The sequence below is a fragment of the Mesoplodon bidens genome, assembly GCF_964165515.1.
Source record: "Mesoplodon bidens genome assembly, chromosome: 5".
NCBI lineage: Eukaryota > Metazoa > Chordata > Mammalia > Artiodactyla > Ziphiidae > Mesoplodon > Mesoplodon bidens.
The window spans coordinates 115919027-115942417 of NC_138161.1; the positions used below are offsets into that span (position 1 = coordinate 115919027).

At 42.4% G+C, this 23391-nt stretch overlaps 1 protein-coding gene across 11 annotated transcripts in view; it reads right to left on the reverse strand.

The window, feature by feature from the left end:
* Positions 1-1097: 1097 nt before the first annotated feature.
* LOC308617362 (uncharacterized protein) overlaps positions 1098-23391 on the reverse strand; it is a 38858-nt gene continuing 16564 nt past the window's right edge. For 2 of the 11 annotated variants that reach the window (XM_081234413.1, XM_081234410.1), the window contains 2 exons: positions 15090-15128; positions 10235-12644 (listed from right to left, as the gene is read on the reverse strand). In XM_081234413.1, the coding sequence (XP_081090539.1) occupies positions 12504-12644; positions 15090-15128 (180 nt within the window). In that variant the 3' untranslated portion in view covers positions 10235-12503. Of the gene's footprint in view, positions 1528-3758; positions 3910-7821; positions 7854-10234; positions 12645-15089; positions 15227-23391 lie in introns of those variants that run through there. The other 9 variants (XR_014015860.1, XM_081234411.1, XR_014015859.1 and 6 more) reach the window with 8 other exon arrangements.

Genomic DNA, 23391 nt, shown 5'->3' on the forward strand with positions numbered 1-23391 from the left:
GGTGTGCACACATAAAGGAAAGGCCATATGAGGACACAGCAAAAAGGTAGCTGTCTATAAGTCATGAAGAGAGCTCTCACCAGAAACCAACCCTGTTAGCAACATGATCTTAGACTTCTGGTCCCTAGACCAGTGAAAAAATAAATCTCTGTTGTTTAAGCCACACAGACTGGAATACTTTGTTATGGCAGCCCAAGCAGAATAATATGATAGTAGGAAACTCTACAGGACAAGCAACCTGGTTTCTTCAACAAATGTCTGCAACAAGGAGAGAGAGAGGGAGAGAGAGAAAGAAAGGGCACACACTAGGTGGAGGTGGACTCTAAAATTCAAGAAATTTAAAAGACACCAATCATTTGCATGGGCCTTATTCGGATACATATTCAAACCAAATGGAAAGAAGAAAAAGATAACTTTAACTACAGTATCTCTCAAATTTCACCATCTCCTTATAAATGAGGTATTAACATCATTTTGCAAATGAGAAAATAGAGGCTCGTTGAGGCTAAACAATTTTGCCTAAGATCACTGTAGGAAATAAACTTGTAAAGTGCTTAGAACAGTACCAATAGTCTAGGAAACACTCAACAAATGTTAGCAGATAGCAAAAAAGAAAAAAAAAACCGAAGAGGAAGAGGAAAAAGAGATGTTTACATTATTTATGACATTTATGGGACAATTGGAAATTTGAACACTGGATATTTTATTATATTAAGGAATTTTTATTGTTACTTTTAAGTGTGGTCAAGGTATTGTGGTTATTGGGTTTTTTGTAAAAAAAAAAAAAAGGGTACCCAGATACATGCTGAAATAGTTACAGATGAAATGAAATGATGTCTGGGATTTGCTTCAAAATAATATGGGGGATAGCATGTGATAAAATAAATGAAACAAGACTGGCTATGAGTTGATAGTTGTTGAAGCTGGTGATGGATTTGCATGGGTTCATTATACTGTTTTCTCTGTTTTTTGTGTATGTTTGAAATTGTCAAGAACTCAGGTACTTTTTGTCTATAACCAACATATCTTTATACTTGTCTATCTCCACCCTCCCCCTTTGCAAGCAAGGAAGAAAGAAAGAAAGAAAAAGAGAGAGGAAGGAAGGAAGGAAGGAAGGAAGGGAAGGAGGGAAAATAGCATAAAGGTATTACCAGTAACCAGGAAAAAATAATTAGTCATGGCAGGTTAACCTTCCTCAAAAAAAAGAAACTTTTCCTGTAAAAAATACGTTTAACGACTTCAAAAACAGACTTTTTATAAAATAGGAAGAAGGAAAGAAAAAATGGCAAAAAAAAAATTGAGTTGTGGTTTTATGTGAAACTGCCACTCCTTCCAGACAAAATCACCTGCTCATCTTCCTTGTCAATTTCCACTGTCACCCCAATCATTTCCAGGAGCTGCCACCGGTCTGTTCCTCCGGGAGTGGAAGATCCAGTAAAATTCGTTATTTTCTTGATCGCCGCCAAGGCTCCAGGACTTATGGGACAGGCAGAATTGGTGGGATCTTCTGTCTGGTGTGTGCTTGACCTGGCAGATAAAATCAACAAGGAAGATATGCATACACCCAAACAATCAGTCCCCACAATGGGTTCTCACTTTGTGCTTAGTATGTGCTGGCTTTGTATGGGATGTAGTTGTGATTTTATTCCTAGCCTCAAGGAACCCACGATCTAGTAGGATGGTGTGGTGAATACACACAGAATTAATGCCTTAGCCCATAGAATAGGGCTTTTGAGCTTACCAAGTGTTTTCACAGATACGGTTTCATTTGATCCTTACAACAGGTCCTGAAAGCAGCACAGAGTGACTATAGCAAAGTCAATTCCAAACTTGGAGTTATAAAATGACCTTGTGATAAACTTGAAGGAAATCCCCCTGAATTTTTTTTTATTGAAGTATAGTTGATTTACAATGTTGTGTTAGTTTCTGGTGTACAGAAAAGTGATTCAGATATATATATATTCTTTTTCAGATTATTTTCCATTATAGGTTATTACACGATACTGAATATAGTTCCCTGTGCTCTATAGTAGGTCCTTGTTTTTATCTATTTTATATAGAGTAGTGTGTATCTGGTAATCCCAAGCCCTTTATTTATCCCTGCCCCCCACCCCCTTTCCCCATTGGCAACCATAAGTTTATTTTCTATGTCTGTGGGTCTGTTTTTGTTTCATAAATAAGTTCATTTGTATCACTTTTATAGATTCCACATATAAGTGATATCATATTATATTTATCTTTCTCTGACTTACTTCACTTAATGCGATCATCTCTAGGTCCACCCATGTTGCTGCAAGTGGCATTGTTTCATTCTTCTTTATGGCTGAGTACTATTCCACTGTATGTATGTACCACATCTCCCTGACTTACAATCATTCATTGGGTGCTAAGAGGTGGGTGTCTATCTGGGGTAGGCAAGAAAGGATTCTGACTACACTTAAGAGAGCTTAAATCCAACCAGTTACACAAGACATGATATGAAAAAAAATGTTTCTAAAATATGTTTTTTTAACTGACTCCCACTTAATATGTGCTGTTTTCTCTGTAAGACATACTGATCTCACTAAATACTTCTGGCTGGCAGTCTTTTACACCTACCGATTATGTTGTAGGCTTTCCTAGAGTCAGTTAGTTGGGTTTGTTCCCAAACCTGTTTATGCCAGTTGTGCTATTTCATAATTATGCAGTTAAAAAGAATATTATGTTAACCCATGAAATAATGAGTACAAAAAATAATGGGTTTTTTTAATGAAAATTAATTGGTGCCATGGGAGAACTTGACAAAAGTATTTTTATTAAATAAAGTTGCTATTGAATAATATGTAAAGGAGACAACTTTGTGATGAAAATTGTAAAAATCTAGATGGATTCTGCTCTCAGATTGCTTTGTAGCTGTCTTTATGTTGTTGCTCTACTTTAAAAAAAACTAAACTGGAAATTGTAGATGATACCTTATGAGTGGGCTTTACGCAAGGGAAAGGAGGTCGATTTTAAAGAAAAGGTCTTTGTCCTGTAGCAAAAAATTGGCACACAGGGTCCAGTGGTTAGGACACTGAGCTTCCACCACAGGTGGCCCAGGTTCCATCCCTGGTCAGGGGACTAAGATCCCACAAGCCACGTGGCTCAGCCAAGAAAAAAAATTGGCACACATTTCAATGTTTTAGAATAAATGCTAAATGCATTCCTTTTTATAATTTCCTCAGTTTTCTCAATGAATTTGGTGTTTTTAAAATTTATTTATTTTATTTATTTTATCTTTGGCTGCGTTGGGTCTTCGTTGCTGCGTGCGGGCTTTCTCTAGTTGCGGCAAGTGGGCTACTCTTCATTGCGGCGCGCAGGCTTCTCATTGCGGTGGCTTCTCTCTTTGTTGTGGAGCACAGGCTCTGGGCTTCAGTAGTTGTGGCTCGTGGACTCTACAGTGCAGGCTCAGTAGTTGTGGTGCACAGGCTTTGTTGCTCCGTGGCGTGTGGGATCTTCCTGGACCAGGGCTTGAACCCGTGTTCCCTGCATTGGCAGGCAGATTCTTAACCATTGTGCCACCAGGGAAGCCCCAGTGAGCGTGTTTTCAATTTACTTTTTAAACATATTCTCCTAACAAACTACCTTTCTCAATTTGGTTAGATAAGAGGGCTTGTACTGAACTACACCTGCATGGAGCCTAAACAAAGAAGAGTCAAGGAGAGTCAAGGAGAATGAAAAGTTGACGTTCTCCAGGGCTGTCCATGCGAGATAGGAGCAGACTCATATAACTACTCCTTGGAGCTCTCTCCGAGTGGAGGGCATGGGTGGTTGAGCTCATCTACATTGATGTCATTGGCCACTGGGGTTGTTTAACATCCCCCTTGTTCTGATTTCCTCTTCACCAAGAAATCATCTGTCTACGATCTGGCCATCCATGTACATTTCCTCCTAGAAGAGAATGTGCTGATGAGAGAAGACTTGAGTCCTGATTCCTGAAGCTGTTAACATTTTTCATTGTAAATTAGCGAAGTATTACAATGATGTATAATTTATAGGAGACAGTACTGCCTCTTATACTTCTAGTGAAAACATACCTTGAAGCAGGTGGAAGTCATCCAACAGTGTTAATATATCTGCCAATTTAAAAATATTGCCAACAGATTCAAAATGTTTCAATACCCCCTGTGACCTAAATGAAACTGCCAGTTTGCAATCCATGCTCCAGAATCCATGATGCAGAAGAAGGAGACATTCTTTTTGTGGTTGTTGTTTTGCTATTCAACTTAGAGTCTGGGTCTCTTTGCATCAGCAAATGTATTTATTTGCCATGGATTGAGGGCCTACTATGCATAAGACACTGTTCCAGGTGACTTACATACATTCAAATAATCCTCATAATCTGGCAAAATTTTGATTTTATAGATAAAGAAGCAGATAGCGAAGTTAGTTAACTTTCCCTAGCATGCACAGCTAAATAGAGCTAATATTAGAGGTCACGTTTCTCTTGCTTCAGCATTCTTCTTTTTCACTAAAAAATATCACATTATTAAATTCATCAGTGTTCCCTTTTTCTGCAATTAAAAAATTTGTGTCACTCTAACTGTGAATCTTTTTTTTTTGTTTGTTTGTTTCATTTGCTAAACAATTACCACAAGTTAAGACTTCCAGGAGAAATAAATACTCCATATTATCAGGAGACATTCTGAAAGAAGCCAAGGTCAGCCCTTGGCTAAATAAATGGGCAGCGTCAATGGGTTCTGTGCTTGTGTGACCCCCCGCAATGCAGAGGTGCTAACATCGGGTTACACAGCAGACAGTTGCCCCAAGGAGAGTTAAACTTGTGACATTTCAACAGCCAACACAACGAAATTTATTATTAGCTGTTTACCACGTGCCAGGTACTGTGCTAAGAATTTGGAATGTCTTTAATTCTTACAGCAAACCTATGAAGAAATTGAGGTGCAGAAATGTGAGGTAACTTGCCCAAGGTCACATAATAGTAAATTGAAGAGACCAGGTTCAAGTTCAGGTTTAGTCTGACTCCAGAGTCCATGCCATTAATCACCTTGAGAGTCTATCTTCCAGTTATATTAACCGTTTGTTGGATGAACATTTCGTGCCTGGCACTGTGCTCATGATAGACACCCATAGTTTTTCATGACTTAACTTCTCTTTTCCTTTAATTTTTTGGGTGGCATAAGCAGGCAGTTTATGTTATATAGTCTGGCCCCTCCTTGAAGATGCTCAAATAACTTATTTTTTGAGGAATCTAGCAACTGTTATGCTAAAGAGAGTAAATTAAGGACTACAGGGTACTATGATGATGATAATTACTGAGTGCTTACTCTGTGCCAGGCATCTTACTAAGCACTTTATACGTAATATCCTATTTTATTACTTTGCACCAATGCTATGAGGCAGATACAAAGTAACCAAATATCTCCAAGAACCCTTAGCCAAGGTAAGGATAAAGGCATGACTTCCCTACACTGATTGAGACACAGTTGGAAATAAGCTATAGAAGGGAGGGATTTTGAGAAGTGAAACCAATGGAACAGAATAGATCCCAGAAGACATCCTCATGCACGAGTGGAAACTTTATCTACAACAGAGCTGGCATTGCAGATCATTGGAAAAATTAGAGACCATTCTATAGTTGGTGTAAGGGAAATCAGATGTACATGTGGAAAAAGAATTGGATACCTACCTCACACAATATACAACAACCAATGAAGTATGCAAAGAAAAGCTTCAAAACCTTTAGTAGAAAATATAGGAGAATATTGGTGTGATCTCAGTGTAGGGAAGAATATTTTAAACGAAGAACAAAAGTGCAAGTCATGAAGGAAAGTTTTGTCAAACTCAGTGCCATTAAAATTAAGAAATTCTGTTTATCAAAAGGTGACAGAACGAATGTGAAAGACAAGTTACAATCTGGGAAAAGAAATTTGCAAAACATATAACCAACAAAAAAATTTATCCAGAAAGTATGTTTTATAATATATATATTGTATATGTAAAACACATATATGCACTTATAGCAAACATATCTATAACACACATCTTAGAAATTAATTTTTAGAAAGGCAAAAATCTAACAGAAAGGCATTTGACAGAAGAGAAACCATGAATGTCCAATAAACACATGCAACCATGCTCAATCTCATTTATAATTAGGAAAATGGAAATTAAACCTGAATGAGATACCATTTTATAGCATCCAAACTGATAAAACATTTTAAAAGCACGTTGGTGAGGCAGCTGTGGAATAACATAGATTCTTACATACTGTTGGTGGGAATGTAAATTACTCCAACCACTTTGAAAATAATTTGGCATTATTTAATGAAGTTGAACATACACATAAAATGTTCCGTTACCCAGCAATCCCAGGGATGTGTACGCACACACACACACACACACTTACCCCAGATCAACTCTTACACGTGTGCAACACAAGGCATGTACAAATATGTCCATAATAGCATTTTCTTTGTAGTAGCAAAACAATAAGAAACAGTTTAATTGGCTACCAAGAGAAGAATGGATCATTTCTGCCATACTTACACAATACCTTACTGCAATGAAAATGAATGAACTTTAGCTATATGTATCAATATAAATGCATATTTCAAACAAAATGCCAAGTGAAAAAATCACATTGCAGGAGATTATATGCAATATGATAACATTTATATAAAGTGCAGAAACAGGCAAAACTGAACTGTATGTTGCTAAGGCATGCGTGGAAGTCTATTTTTTTTTTGAGTGATGGAATCATATACCCAAACTTTAGAGCTGTGCTTGCTTTGGGAGAAGGAGGGTCAGGAGAATGGCATGAAGGTAGGGCACAGAGGGGATTTCAACAGAACTGGGAACGTTCTCTTTCATGAGCAGAGTGGTAAATCCATGAGGGTTCATGTTATTATTATTATTATTATTATTAAATTCCTTATACATTTTTGAAGCTTGAAATAAGGTAGAATGGAGATAAGAGATGAGAAGATGACTGGAATCGTTGGCTACATATTTAATAACTCAAGGAAATAATATCTCTTGGAGATACCAACCCAATATTCTCTTTTATCTTCCCTATCAACCTTCGCCATCCCTCTTACCTCCTCCAGCCAAAAAAGAAAACAAAAACTAAACAAATAGTGAATGAATAACCCATAATTTGAGTGAAACCAGTTATTTATTTTAGTTTTTTGAAATAACACATGGAAATACAATAGTTTGGTACAGTGTCTGGTACAAGGTAACTGATCAGTAAATGTTATTTTTTTATTATTAAATTTATTTATTTTTGGCTGTGTTGGGTCCTCATTGCTGCGTGTGGGCTTTCTCTAGTTGGGGCGAGCAGGGTCTACTCTTTGTTGCAGTGCGCGGGCTTATTGCAGTGGCTTCTCTTGTTGTGGAGCACAGGCTCTAGGCACACGGGCTTCAGTAGCTGTGTCACGCAGGCTCAGTAGTTGTAGCTCATGGGCTCTAGAGTGCAGCCTCAGTAGTTGTGGCACACAAGCTTAGTTGCCCCGCAGCATGTGGGATCTTCCTGGACCAGGGCTCGAACCCATGTCCCCTGCATTGGCAGGGGATTTTTAACCACTGTGCCACCAGGGAAGTTCTAAACCAATTACTTAAAAAGCAAACCCAATAAAAAACTGATTGGTGAAATGAAGATACCAAAGATATTCTCATAAAGGCTGAGGGACAGGAATTCCCTGGTGGTCCAGTGGTTAGGACTCTGTGCTTCCACTGCAGGGGGCACAGGTTCCATCCCTGGTTGGAGAATTAAACCCCTCATGATGCGCAGCCAAAAAAAAAAAAAAAGGCTGAGGGAGGTGTTCTGTCATGATATTTGGTCTTCAGACTTTTTATTTTTTTTCTGTGAACTTTAAAAAAAATTTTAAAAACTATGTACAGCTCATAATTTTTATGTTTACATCTAAAACTTTTCATAAGTTTAAGAAAGAAGGCAATTCCCTATTTATTAGTAATACTGACATCTTAAAACAAGCTTTGTATAATTTTAAAAGTTTCCAGTGAAATCTATGTACTATAGTAATTTGATATATAATCATCCATTTAAAATATACAAGAACAAGCTCTTCTTAAAATATCGACATTTAAAACAAGACTTTAATATAATTTTTAAAAATGCTTCCAATGGGGCTTCCCTGGTGGCACAGTGGTTGAGAGTCCGCCTGCCGATGCAGGGGATATGTGTTCGTGCCCCGGTCTGGGAAGATCCCACGTGCCGCGGAGAGGCTGGGCCCGTGAGCCACGGCCGCTGGGCCTGTGCGTCTGGAGCCTGTGCTCCGCAATGGGGGAGGCCACAACAGTGAGAGGCCCGCGTACAGCAAAAAAAAAAAAAAAAAAAATGCTTCCAATGGAATCTATGTACCATAGTGATTTGATATCATTATCCATTTAGAAATGGTAGAATAAGCTCTTCTAAATGTTGCACCATCCTTTCTTCTCTTTGATTCATATTTTCATCCCTTTACCTTATAGAACTTTAACCTTATGAAACATACTTTGTGTCATATTTTTCTACAACAAAAAGGTGTGTATAAACTTAGAGTCCTTAAGTATCTAAGTACTAAAAAGTTTCTTCTGGATTGAGTCATACAATGGTTAATAGTATACAGTGGATAAAAACACAAATATACGTTTTGGTAGTTATTATTATTAAACACAATTTTTATTGGAAATTGATCTCTTCATGAGATGGATCAATTTTTTTCTTTTTTTAAAAAATACTTATTTATTTATTTAGCTGCATTGGGTCTTACTCGCGGCACGCAGGATCTTTTGTTGCGGTGCATGGGCTTCTCTCTAGTTGTGGCATGCGGGCTCAGTAGCTGTGGCACGCGGGCTTAGTTGCCCCGCGGCAGGTGGGATCCTAGTTCCCCAACCAGGGGTTGAACCCACGTCCCCTGCCTCGAAAGGTGGATTTTTTACCACTGGACCACCAAGGAAGTCCCCAGGTTTTTTTCTTTCCTTTTTTCTACTCTTAAAGACAATAAAATAATATATCCATGTTGACAATTACTTGATGCTAAAGTGGAATAGGATTCAGCAGTGTCGAACAATACTCTGCAAAGAATAATTTGTGGTCTTAAGATTTGCAATTGAGGATACACAGATTCTGGTTAAACCAAAAGAGTGTTCCAAGGGAGAGTGTCAGGGGCTTATAAAGGCAAAAGCCGCAAGGTTGTTAGCTGTCTGGCAGGAATTACGATTGACTATGATGTAGGAGAGGAAATATTTGTCCTTAAGGGATAGGCTGTCATGAGTTATTTTAAGGTAAGGGTCCAATAAGTAGCTTGAGTTTCTGGATCATTGGGCAGGTGTTCTGGATGCCTGCATTAAGAAAATAAGTGGTCAAAGTTCAGATTCTATCAGTACTAAGATGTGCGTAAGTAAGTCCCACTTCCTCACTCCTAGCTCCATTTTAGAGAGCTCTCTTAGCAATACCAACTCCATTTTGATTTTCCTTTCACAGAATCAATACTCACCCTATTTTTTCCTTTTTTAATAGATGTAAACGCTGAGAAATTTTGTTCCTGTTTAAGCAGTGAGATTGGAAGTTTTGTTATAGAAACGTCATTTAATTTTTTGAATTCTTTTTGCATAAATGCTAAAAATCACTTAGTGGTTTTTTCCTCAAAATTATTTTAAAATAACTATCAGTGGATAATTCACATCTCCTTTAACTTTGTTGGGAGCAATGAATCAACAACATTTGACTTGTGAAAATATTTGTAACCAGTTATTAGAGTTAGTCACTCTCCCAACAATAACACCAATATTTCAAATTGTTTCTTTTCTTGGGAATGGGGTGGTTTTTGCACCCTGAAGCAATGCACCATTGTAAGATTTGAGATGGAAGAGAGGAGAGAAGAAAAGTAGAAAGAAGTCTATGGTAAATGGGAGCATATAGCTTTGGTCCGACTCTTTCTTAGACAGATTTTAGGAAACAGTGAAAATGGGTATTGAAGATCTGGAAACTGATTCCTTTAAAACTTCTCAAGACTCTACATGGAAAGTTTTCCAGACTACTCTTGGAGTGTAGTCTGTGTACAAGCAACATTGGCATGGCTGGGAGCTGGTTAGAAATGCAGAATCTCAGCCCCACTCCAGACCTAAAGAAACAGAATCTGCATTTAACAGAAATCTCAGGGTGATTCATTAACACATTAAAGTTTGAGAAGCACTGGACTAGACCATTACCACTCCCCCGTCCCCCAGACCTCATAGTTCATGCATTGACTCTTGTGTGGGTTCCTTCAAAGTGTAGGCAGGGACTTCCCTGGTGGCACAGTGGTTAAGAATCTGCCTGCCAATGCAGGGGACACGGGTTCAAGCCCTGGTCCGGGAAGATCCCACATGCTGCGGAGCAACTAAGCCCATGTGCCACAACTACTGAGCCTGCGCTCTAGAGCCCGCAAGCCACAACTACTGAGCCCATATGCCACAACTACTGAAGCCTGCGTGTCTAGAACCCGTGTTCCGCAACAAAAGAAGCCACTTCAATGATAAGACCTGCAACGAAGAGTAGCCCCCGCTCGCCCCAACTAGAGAAAGCCCGCGCGCAGCAATGAAGACCCAACGCAGCCAAAAAAAAAAAAAAAAGTGTGGGCAATCCTTTAAATCCCTCTCCAGCATCTGCTGCTCATGATTCTGCCTTTAGTTCTCCAAGAAGTCCCCTGGTTCAGTTTCCAGCCACCTCTGAGACTGAGCTGGGCTTCCTGACTACAAATAATTTAAAGACTGCTTATGAAAAACCAGATGGTCCCTAAGGGATCCCTGGTGATAAGTGGCAGCTGCTGGTTCTCACTTCCTTCTCACTAATGATCAGATTTGGGAAAGAGATTTGTTTTCCTCTCTGAGTGTCACTTGGGCCTGTGATTTTGAATTACGGGATGTTAAGATTGGCAAGACCCGCCTGTGTCACAGAGAGGTTTCCTCCTATCACCCCTGTGAACATTGTGACCTTGTCATTAGGAGAGCTACAAATAGTTGCTTTTTTTTTAAGGAAAATAAAAGCCTATTCAAATAGAGGGTCAAAAGCTACTGGCTCTAGCAAGGAGAAAATGGCAGTGATTGTATCGTTGAAATGTCTTTGCCTTTCCCTGTAGTATTTCTGCTGTGTTGACAGTTGTGCCATCCAAGCTTGGCCTGGCCCTCCACCCGCCCCTGGGCTCTGCGTTCACTTTTCATGTGTGTGAGATTCCAGATCTATAAACAAAGGGGCCCGGTGCCAAGGTCTCCCTCTTGGGCGCCAACACCCAAGTGTCAGTGGTGTTTGGAAGCAGACAAGCCGTCCGTGGGAGGAAGCATTTCCCTGGCATCATTCTCACTTTGCCCCTGCAGCGGGAAAGCCTGTGTTACGCTGGACAGAGCAAGAACTGCTCAGAGTTCAAACCCTGCTCCATCACTCATTGGCTGGGTGATGTGGGCAAGTGACCTAAACTTTCTGAACTGCTGAGTCTCTATCTTGAAAATGGCATCAACTCAAATGGTTTCAGGAGAATTAAATGAGACTTAGAACACAAAGTACGTAAGTGGATGCTCTATAAAAGTGACTTTTCTCCTCCCCAAACAAATGGATGGTGTTGCTTAAAACCATTGCTTCATAAAGTCATGGGATCTTAGGCTGGAGCAATTCTTAAAAATATCTTATTTGCTCTTGAAGAAACTGGAGGGAAAAATAATCTGCATGGATGAGCCAAGATTCAGATTTTACAAAAGGGCTAATTGTGCTAATGATAATTTAAGATGACGGTGGCCGAGAAGGGACACATTTCTCTACAGCTGATTGGCTGTGCTGTAGGTTACGAGAACTAAGTCAGAATGCAAATAGAAAAGAAGAGAGGGGAGACAGGAGAGCAGAAGGAACACAGCCCTCAGAGTCCTCCAATGCACTGTATTTGCTGCTTTGAACAGCATTTCGAGTAGTGAAAGTAGATGTTAATATCAGTGGTTCTCAAAGCTTGGTCCCTAATCAGCAGCATCAGCATCTCCTGGGAACTTGTTAGAAATACAAATTCTCTGGCCCCAGCCCAGACCTACTGAATCAGAAACCCTGGTGGTGGGCCCAGCAGTGTTTTAGCAAACCTGACATGTGATTCAGCTGTATTATACACTAGAGGTTGGGAATTACTGGTTTACATTATAGCACATTATCATCTTTTCTAAAGCAAAGTAAAATGACATCATAAATGTCTTAGCATTTGAAATTCCTCACCTCCTTGACATATGCTGTGAAAATTCCCAGATATTATTGTCTGCTGATTCTTGCACAGTCACCAGATATAACTTCCTCCACTGCCTTGGGTGGGATTTGTTTAATCAGGAAACAGTAAAAAAAACAAAAAACAAAAAAACACAATGATTTTGAAAATTAAGCAAATGAATCTGATATCGCTTCTATTCTCTAGAAATACCTTTCCTCTGCTGTTACAATATATTTATAACTTTATTGCAAATTATACAAATCACCCAGTTTTCATTTCCACACCGTAACAATCTCATCTCTAGAAGCAGTCACGATGAAGCCCTGTATCGTCTGGAACATGGCGATATCTGTGATGATGTCGTGGTGACCCACAGGCAGAGACTGGGCCCTTCCGAGGGGCATCATCACTCGGTCCCACCTTCTGCTTATTCAGAATTTCCTGTTTGGTGGTTAATAGTCGAGGAGAAAGCCAGAAGTTAAAGGCTGTAACACATTCTGCCTCTTTTCATATTCTGTCATCATCGGCTGTTTACCCATGTGTCTCTTATCATGTGTTTGCCTCAATCCCCCAGGTGGGGGCTCCTCAAGGGGAAGTCATCTTCTAATCCCCTTCTACAGGGCAGGCGTGAAACAGATGTTCATGAACGTGACTGAAACAGATGCCCAGCGAGGCCAGGAGGCTCTCCCAAGGCTTGGGACTCTTCTGAGCACCCACGGCTATTCCCTATGGCTCCCTTTGTTACCCCACCTCTATTTATTCTGTGGGTGTTTATTACTTGCTTTATTTCCACGTGGCGTTCTCTAGAGACTTTGTAAATGATTGACTGCATTCATCCCCCCAGTTCTGCAGAGATCAAGCTCTGTAAATACATTGGAAGCCAGCGATTCACAGCTAAAAGCTTTCTAATGAGAACAACCCCAACATGTTATTTTCAACATTCAACTCCCCAGTTTGAATAATTCATGGGGGAAAAAAAATCTGTTGAACTAGAAGTGACTGGGCTATTTTAATGATAGTCGAGATTCGGAATGTTTTAGAGCTGGAGATTCTAAGAGGAGACTGAAGGCGGGAAGTGATTGCCGTGCACCCAGTGAACTGGTGAACCCAGGTCTTCTCTGGCCGACACCCTCGCCGGCCAAGGTCTCACAGTGGCTGGTCATCAGCCCAAAAGCAGCACTCAGATCTGAAGATGCACGCGCCCAGCGCTTGGCCTCAAGCCCGGCAGCCTGCCACACAACGCCAGAGGTCAGGTCCAAGGGCCTTCTCCCTCGCCTTGCTGGGCCACGGAAGACCCAGGGAGATTATATGTCCTTTTCCATCTTCAATCTAGCCCAGTTGGTCTCAACTGGCTGCACATTAGAACCCCCTGGGGAGCTTTTGAAAAATTGGATGCCCAGAACCTACCCCAGACCAATTACATCAGTCTCTGGGGGTAGGGGTGGGGCTGGGGCCTCAGTCTTTGTAAAGCCTCCCAGCTGATTCCAACCTGAAGCCGAGTTTGAGAAGGGTTGAATCCAGCCCTTCCTCTTGTCTCGTATTCTCTTGAAGGCCAGGACCCTCTTCTTGTTCCTTCTGTTTTCTTTTGCTAATCCTTGGGCTTTCACACCGTAAACACACAGTCTACATTATGGGTGCTGCCACTGCAAGCCCTTTAAGACATTCGCACAAACGGCCCTGCAGTCCCCTCTCATCTCTCTCAGTTGGCTGTGTCTCCTCTCCTCTGGGTGGCCCTCCTCCAGGCCTTCTCAAGGTCCCCACAGGGCCTCACTCTCCCAGGGTGGGCAACTATTTGTCCCTGCACCTCCTCCTGAAGCCCCCTCCTCCTGGGCTTCCACCTGAGACAGCTGTGAGCCTGGACCAGAGACACTGGGAGCCCGGGCTGGACAGCAAGCTCCAGGGAGGCTGCTTCTATGATGATGGGTCCCAGAGGGAATAATTTTTGCAGCAGCTCTTCTTTTGTTCTCGCTGGCTAAGTGTGTGGGCGTGCAGCAGGCATTTGCTGGGGAACGTCGGCAAAAAATAAAACTTTTCAAGCTTCAGCTCTGTAGACAGATTGAGAGGCCTCCCAACAGTTCAGAATTGCCGAATCTGGATGCATCCACCCACTTACCCCCCAGGAAGTGGTAGGTCGAGTTCGATGTTAACAGTGGCCTAGCTTATGGGACTTTACATCAGAAGGGTGAGGCTTGAAGATAAACCAGTCAACAGGTGATTTTTGAACACTTGCTGCGTGCAGAGCACCGTGCTAGGCACTGATAAAACCAAGGGGGAATTCACCTCTGCTAAAGGAACTTTATGGGCCTGGGCCACGGGGAGGAATCAAGGTTCGGGGGAGGCAGCAGTCAGTCTGACGGTCAAGAAGAGCAGAGGGCTGAGATGCAGCCCCTGACTGGGCAGGGACAGCAAGAGAGTAAAAAAAAGCCATAAAAGGAGGAGGGGGTGGGAATGGCAAGATGGCAAGTGTGTGTTTAGCTTCCCAGGATTTAAAGTCCTGCAACTGTTTGCCTAACCTATGCTCACCAACCATACTGCAGCCGCCCCATTGTTTCAATCTTGCCAGTTTTGACCCCTAGCACATTCGGACCCTGCAGAGAGCTCAGCAAACACTATCCCGAGACAGCTGCAGCTTCCTTCCCAAGTCGTCTCTCTCCCTCTGCGTGTGTGTCTCTTCCTCATTTGCTGGCTCCCACCATGCCTCTCCCTTGCAATCTCTTAGATACAGAACATTTTTTTCCCGTGGATAAGTAGAGAAATAAATCCAAGCTCGCAGCCTTTTATCAGAGTAATAATGAATACAACTGGTAGAAATAATCAATACAAAATAAGGTTAACAACAGCTAACACTACATACAGGGGAAAAAATAGCTATTGAGTGAAAATTACCTGAAGAATCAAACCTTGACGAAATGCAGACATCCAAATCTGTTTGGGAACAGTTAGATTTGGTAGAAGTAATGGCCACAAAATGAAACTCACAAAGGCAGATGTTATAATTGATAAAATTTGACCCGGACAAAAACCTGAAAGTGAATCAAATTTCACTGTAAAATTTAAACAGGAAAAGAATCGAAGCCAATGACGATAATTCTAATAAACTTTAATAAAAATGGTGAAAGCTGGAAACTAATTGTGCTGTAGGGAAAACTGATCAATGAATTTCATTACTTAATGACACTTGCTCTAGAAGTTCCTTTCTTGATGGAAATCTATCAGTGTTGGCATAATTCTGATTAAAATGTGTAAGGCCAAACTTCCATTGGGGTTTAAATAACAATCAAAAATTATCGTGGGGCTTCCCTGGTGGCACAGTGGTTAAGAATCCGCCTGCCAATGCAGGGGACATGCGTTTGAGCCCTGGTCCGGGAAGATCCCACATGCCTCACGTCCACTAGAGAAAGCCCACCCAACGAAGACCCAACGCAGCCAAAAATAATAAATAAATAAAATAAATAGTAAATTAAAAAAAAAAATTATCGTGACCCCCTAGAGGCAGCAAGGTGGGAGCTAAACCACCACTCCAGGCTGGGGCATTGGAATCTGTATTTCAAAAAGAATATTCCACATTTTGAACCTTAATTTAAACAAACCAACTGTTAAAAAAGTGTATTGGGGGGCAACTCTGGAAGTTTGAACATGGACAGGATATTGGGTGGTATTAAGCAATTGTTTCTATTATTTTTAGGCATAAGGATGTTATGATCATGTTTCTTAAACATGGACAGAACTGTCTTTCCCCCACCTCCACATGTTGAAGCCCTAACCCCTAATGTGACTGTATTTGGAGATAGGGCCCTTAAAGGAGTAAACTAAGGTTAAATAAGGTCATAAGGGGGTGGGCCTGGTCCAATAGGACTGGAGTCCTTATAAGAAGACGAAGAGAGGGACTTCCCTGGTGGCACAGTGGTTAAGAATCCACCTGCCAATGCAGGGGACATGGGTTCGATCCCTGGTCCAGGAAGATCCCACATGCCGCGGAGCAACTAAGCCCGTGTGCCACAACTACTGAGCCTGCACCCTGGAGCCCGCAAGCCACAACTACTGAGCCCACATGCCACAGCTACTGAAGCCCGTGCTCTACAACAAGAGAAGCCACCGCAATGAAAAGCCCGCGCACCGCAACGAAGAGTAGCCCCCGCTCGCCGCAACTAGAGAAAGCTCACACGTAGCAACAAAGATCCAACGCAGCCAAAAATAAATAAATAAATAAATAAAAAGAAGGGGAAGAGACACTGTGAGTGCACAGTACAGAGAAAAGGCTGTACTACAAAAACCAAGGAGAGAGGCCTCAGGAGAAACCAAACCTCTCCACGCCTTGATCTTAGACTTCCAGCCTCCAGAACTGTGAGAAAATGAATTTCTGTTGTTTAGGCTACTGAGTTTACGGCATTTTGTTATGGCAGCCCTGGAAAACTAAGACAAGTCTTTACATAGTAGAGATATCTACTGAATTATTTATGAGTGGAGCAATATGAGATTTGCTTTAAAATACTCCAGAAATAAAAATAGATAGTAGGGGAGTATAGAAGAAACAAGACTGGCTAAAAATTGACAACTGCTGGAGCTGGGTAACAGGTACACAGAGGTTCATGACACTCTTCTCTTCTGCTGGAGAGCATGTTTAAAAATATCCAAATAAGTTTAAAAAATTGCCATGGGCAATTGTAAGGTGATTTTGATGCACATCCAAGTAGATAATTACTGAAAGGGTTTCTCATTATCTTGTGTTCTAACCTGGGTTGATATGGCCTGGAATAAATGTGTTACTAACATGTATTTATAAATAACATTTTAACTAAATATAATAAGGCAGTAGGGAAAGGAATGAAAATGCCAACTGCAGGCAGTAGAACTGTGGGTAAGGAAGAGCAGGCAGGGAAGAAGGAGTCAGCATTTACTTAGTACCTAATGCACACTGGGTGCTTTGCAAACGTTAACTTTGGATGCTCATACTGGTTTAGGAAGTAGACTTTTAAATTTTTTTATCTTTTAAAAAAAGCGGTAACATGAAGAAACGAAGGCCCAGAGAGGATGAATGAATTCCCAAGATCGCATGCAAGGAAGTGACTCAGCTGGGACTTGAATCCCATCTGTTTGCCTCCAAAGCGCACATTCTTTTCCCTGGCCATTACCGCCTCCCTGGATATTGCCAAATGACAGATCATAAAGGGCAGAGGAGTTCTGACGATGATGAGGTCATGAAGACGTGGGTCCAGTACACACTAACAAAGGACTAGGTCCTGGAGGTGGAGTGAAGAACACGAGGGCATCCCTGGAGTGAGGAGGGACAGCAAGATACAAGAACCTGGTAGCGGATAGAGAATGAGAGACCACTGTGGCTCCTGTGGACGTGTGGTGAGGGTAGGAGTGGGGCATGGGCAGTGCACTTGAAAGAGAAGCTGTCCCAGGACTTGGACCTGGACAAGATTGGTAAACATAACAGATCTCAAAACGAGGTGGGAAAATGAAGCCTCCATCAACAGGTGAGGGAAGCCAGGAGTAAGTTGTTTCAGGTGGGGAGAGGAGAAAGGGATTAATTCAGTTTAGACATGTAGAATTGAAGATGAGAGTGGAACATCCTAGTGGAGAAGGCCAGACGGCAGTTGGGTTGACAGAATGTTGGATTTGAAAAATCATCTGGTCTACCTCTTCGATCAAGAAATGGGCATACAAGAAGTAACCAGGGAGTGCCCTGGGATACACAGGAGATTTTGGCTCCTTAAGCCTGGCTTACACCGTGGTACGAAATGTAATCATCTGTTCTTTGCTCGCCTATGTGTTCCAGGCACTGTTCTGGGTGTCAGGGTACAGCAGGCCTGGAGGGACATAGATGCCTGGATTATTACAAAGGCCTATTGACTGGTCTTCCTGCTTCCACCCTGGCATCCCCTCCATTTTTTTCTCAGACAGTAGCCATTAGGGTTTCTATGTTACTCGGAATAGTCTATGTAAATGGGCTAACTGTAAAAGGAACCTCCTAGATGGTGGTGGAATGCACACCCTGTGCATCTACATGAGACGGTCCTGGGAAAGTTATCCTGTAAAAAGTCAGATCCCATCACTCTTCTGCTCAGAATGATCCAGGGGCTCCTCTCTCTATTCCCTGAACACATAAGCCACACTCTAACCTTAGAACCTTTGCATTGGCACTGCCCTCTCCCTAGAAAGCTCTTCTGCCAGATATCCATCCACAGCTCCCTCAAGGCCTTACTCAAATGCCACCATCTCAATGAGGCCTTCTTTGACCTTCTGTTTTAAATGGCAACTCTCTGTATCTTCCCTGCTATATTCCTAATTTCCTATACCCTGCTCTGATTTTTGGGGGGTCCTTATTATTTGTTTCTTTTCTTTTTTTTTTCTTTTTGCGGTATGCGGGCCTCTCACTGTTGTGGCCTCTCCCGTTGCGGAGCACAGGCTCCGGATGCGCAGGCCCAGCGGCCATGGCTCACGGGCCCAGCCGCTCCGCGGCATATGGGATCCTCCCAGACCGGGGCACGAACCCGTATCCCCTGCATCGGCAGGCGGACTCTCAACCACTGCGCCACCAGGGAGGCCCTCTTTTTTTTTTTTTTTGCAGTACGCAGGCCTCTCACTGTTGTGGCCTCTCCCGTTGTGGAGCACAGGCTCCAGACACGCAGGCTCAGCGGCCATGGCTCACGGGCCCAGCCGCTCCGCGGCATGTGGGATCCTCCCGGACCAGGGCACGAACCCGTGTCCCCTGCATCGGCAGGCGGACTCTCAACCACTGCGCCACCAGGGAGGCCCCTATTTGTTTCTTTTTAATGTCGTGTGTATCTTAACTTAAAAAATTTGACTGTCTACTCTCATTGGAATAGAAACTAGACAAGGACAGGAGTCTGTGTCCCATCTGTTCACTGCTCTAACCCCTGATTAAGAACAGTGCCTGGCACATAGCAGGTGCTTAATGAATGAATTACAGCGTAACAGCGTGGGTGATTGATAGAATTAAGACATGGACAAAGTGCCGGGAAATTAAAAAGTGGCGCCAATTCCACGAACCTGAGCATGTCAGGGAAAGTTTCCCAGAAGAGGTGACAGTTGAGCTTGGACTTGAAAGAGAGATAAGTGGGTCAAGGCAGATGCGGTCGGCTGAATAATGGCCCCCAAAGATATCCAGGTCCTAAGCCCTGGAGCCTGTGAATGTTACCTCATAGGATGAAAAAGATTTACAGATGTGATTAAGTATCTTGAGATGGGGAGATTATCCTGTATTACCCTGGTGGACCCTATATGCAATCACAAGTGTCCTTATAGGAAGTGGATGTAGCAGCAGCAGAAGTCAGTGTGACAAGGAAACAAGGCACTTTGCTGCTGCCTCTGAAGACGGAGGACGGAATCACAAGCCAAGGCTGGCAGGGAATGCAGCTCTCGAGGCTGGAAAAGAGAAGGGGACCAGCTCTTCCCCGGAGCTTTCTGAGGGAGAATGGCCCTGCTGACACCTTGACTTTGGCTTAGTGAAACTGATGTTGGACTTCTGAGCCCCAGACCCATAAGAGAATAAAGATGTGTGTTGTTTTAAGCCACCAAGTTTTGTGGTAATTGGTTACAGAAGCCATAGGAAACTAAGAGAGCAGGTAAGGGCATCCTAGTAAGAGGGTAAGAGCATGTACAAATCATGAAAGTGGCAGCACACTCAGGATGCCCCTGAGAAGTTTAATGTGTCTGGGTTAGGCAATAGGGAACGGAGAAAGATGGAGCTGGAGACGTAGCAGGGGCTAGAGTGTGAATCCCCGGTCAGGACCGGAGGGTTTATCCTCTCGGCTTCAGGGAGTGCTGCTGACAGAGAGCCCTTACTGTCAGCCCTCCTCCACTTTTTCTGAAGATAACCACCTGTCCAAGCTCACGCCAGCTTCGTGGGGCAGCCTACATCGAGTGATTGGTCTGCACAGGAGCATAAAGACTGTCCAGCTCACTCTATTTCGGGAGAATTCTGAAGGGTCACCCAGCTTCCGAACCACCCCTCAGGGATTAGCTGAAGATTTGTTGTGATGATTTCTCCTGTGTCCAATCCCGCCTCCTTCCCTCCCTTCCACAGGTGTTCATTTCAAGATCCTCCCCAATAGACATCCCACATGCTGGTCCTTGCGTCATTCTGCTTCCCTGGGGACTCAACCTGCCAGTGTGAGCTAAGAGGTCTTTAAGGGAGGGGATGAAAAGTAAGATTGGTTGGGGTGGTGATTGGGAGGAGAGATCAGTTAGGAAACTGGAGCAAAATGCCAGGTGAGAGACAGTGACGTCCTGGATGAGTGTGGAGGCAAAGGGAACTCTGTGTGTGCTCATCAGCTTCTCCATAACAGCCTCATGGAGAGAAGGTCAGTATTTCTGGAGAGACCTCGTCCACTGCATGGACTTAAAAGAAGTCCTTTCTCATGATATGGCCCAAATCATTGCATTCTTGCCCTTCATTTCTAATCTGATTTTATAGAACGAGTCTGCTTTCTTACCAAAAATATGTTCTCTGTGTCCCTGGTGAGCAATCAGCTTTGGGAAGCAACAGATTTGATCAATCATTCTTCCCCAAACAAGAGGCCCACTGTCCTGGGAAGCCTACCCTAGGAAGTGTTCTTTCCATTTTTCCTTGAATACCTCCAACACCAAGGGCTCATGACCTTCTTGCAAAACAGTATATTCTCACTCTTAGCAGAGATCATTACGTTAAATCTGAAACTGCCCAGAGCTTTCACTTGGTTCTGGTTCTGAGGCCTGATTATTGGCATCCCTTTATCTCACCTACTTTGCTCAACAGTAAAATGGGGCTAAAAATACAATCTACCTTATGAGGTTGTGAAAAAAATGTTGAAAGCATACCTGGCACATGGTAAATGCTTAATAAAGGTAGATATTATGGATTTTAGATGTCAATCGAATATATCTCTTCAAAAAGCACTATGTGGTACTTCCCTGGTGGCACAGTGGTTAAGACTCCACGCTCCCAGTGCAGGGGGCCTGGGTTCTATCCCTGGTCAGGGAACTAGATCCCACATGCATGCCACAACTAAGGACCCAGCGAGCCACAGCTAAGACCTGGCACAACCAAATAAATAAATATTAAAAAAAAAAAAAAAAAGCACTGCATGATGACATGTGCCCTCTTCAGAGGAGAGAGAAAGAGATAGAGTTGTGCTGCCCTTGAGTTGTGAGTGGATATGGACTGGGCCTTTTTGAATTAAATGTATGTTAAGCACAGATATGGTGTGTGGACTCTCGTTCAGGATATGTGGAGGGTATAATCAAGGTGTCTCCCAGGGCTTATTTCTGCCTACTTAGAAGAAGAAAGTATTTGCTTTCCATTTACCAAACAGCAGGCTAGCATAATAAGAAGGGATTGATTTTCTCAGCATTCCATTAGCTCGAGTCTTTAAAGAGAGCATAATGCACTCCAGTGGGAAGAGGAATTGCATCATCCGGGAGCAGGAATGGGGTATGGAGAGGAATCTGGCTGGTGTTCCAGCTTTCAAAGGGGATAATCCTACTCTTCTCCACATTTACAGTATATGTTTTTTTAAAACAATTCTTTAAAGTCCGGCAGATTATACCCACATTTCCGATCCAGACACACGTTTCATAAGCAGCTCAGCTGCTGATCAGTTAAATAATATTGAGTGATTTTCATAAATCTAAACTTTCAGTCAGAAGAACCCAGTGGAAGAATCTGCAGGGTGGTGGTTGGGGACAAGTCATCAACAGTGGTGTCAAAACCCATTTGATTGATGGCATTAAACACCAGCTGTCTGCACACTATCAAACCACTGGTGGAAGAAAGAAAAATCCAGTTAATCCTCTGGTTGTTTTGTCTACCTGAAATTTACACAAGTGAATGTTAGAAACTGGGAGAAGGAAATTCTGCTTTCTGGAGAATTCAGTGATTTTTCCCCCCATTGAAGAAAGGCTGCTTACTGGAGGATTTTGTAGGAAATATAGTATAACCAGTTGGCAAATGTATAACAGCACACAGGGGAGGGGAGGTGGTGGGGTGGGGGAAAGGGGTGTCCTGATTTGTAGAAGTTGCTCATTTCTGTTGTGTAGATACTTTCACATAACCTATTTCAAACTATCAACTTGACATCACTGAATGTGATCTTGGGAAGAGATGGCACACCATTTTATAGGGTTTCCACCATCCAGATACAATAGATGTAAACAAACTCAAGAGCATAGATAATAGTGAAATGTAGTAAAATAATTGGGAAGTGGAAATTTTGAGTACTTATTATCTTTTTTAAAATATGTTTATTTAAGTATAAGTTTATATAATTTAATTTTTTAAATTGAAGTATAGTTGATTTACAATGTTGAGTTTTTTCAGGTGTATAGCAAAGTGATTCAGTTATAATATATATTCTTTTTCATATTCTCTTCCATTATGGTTTATTACAGGATATTGAATATAGCTCCCTGTGCTATACAGATGTCCTTGTTGTTTATCTATTTTATATATACGATTGTGTATCTGTTAATCCCAAGCTCCTAACTTATCCCTCCCCCCAATAATTTAATTTTTAATTATGGCTGTGTTTAACAGCCAGCTCCCAGAATTCCTGAAATTATAACAACTACTAGTTCCTATGAGCCCATACAAGTGGCTCCAGCTCACCATGACCCTTGTGGCACTTGAAGACAAAAAAACACATATTCCTTGGGGATCGGGGATACAGGCACGTCAGCTTCTCTCAGGTCCAACCCCTAATCACTCACTCACTCACTCATTCATTTTCTGTTTATTCAACAAATATCTACTGAGCATGTGTTGGACACTGCAAATCCTGACATGACCAAGAGGAGCTCGACGTGGACAAGGGAGCTGATTCCAGGGGAGTGTAATGAGATATGTGGCAGAGATGGAAACAGGCAAGGCGACAGGAAGGAAGAGTGGGCTCCTGGACTGCAGCCCGGGGGACTACCGGTTTGACCTCTGAGCCATTCTAACACAGTGGATCTTTCCCCTTATTCATAGTCTTCTCCCTCAGCTCCCACAACACTGCCCTCTCCTGGCTTTCCTCATGCCTTGTTACCTGCTCTTCCTTAGTCTCCTCTGCTGGCTCCTCCTCACCTCCACGACCTCTAAATGTTACAGTGTCCCAGATTCTAGTCCTTGCACTTCTTCTCTCTCCTACCTCCCCTCCTCAATGGTAATTTATCCAGTGTCATGGCTGTAGAGCACCCACTT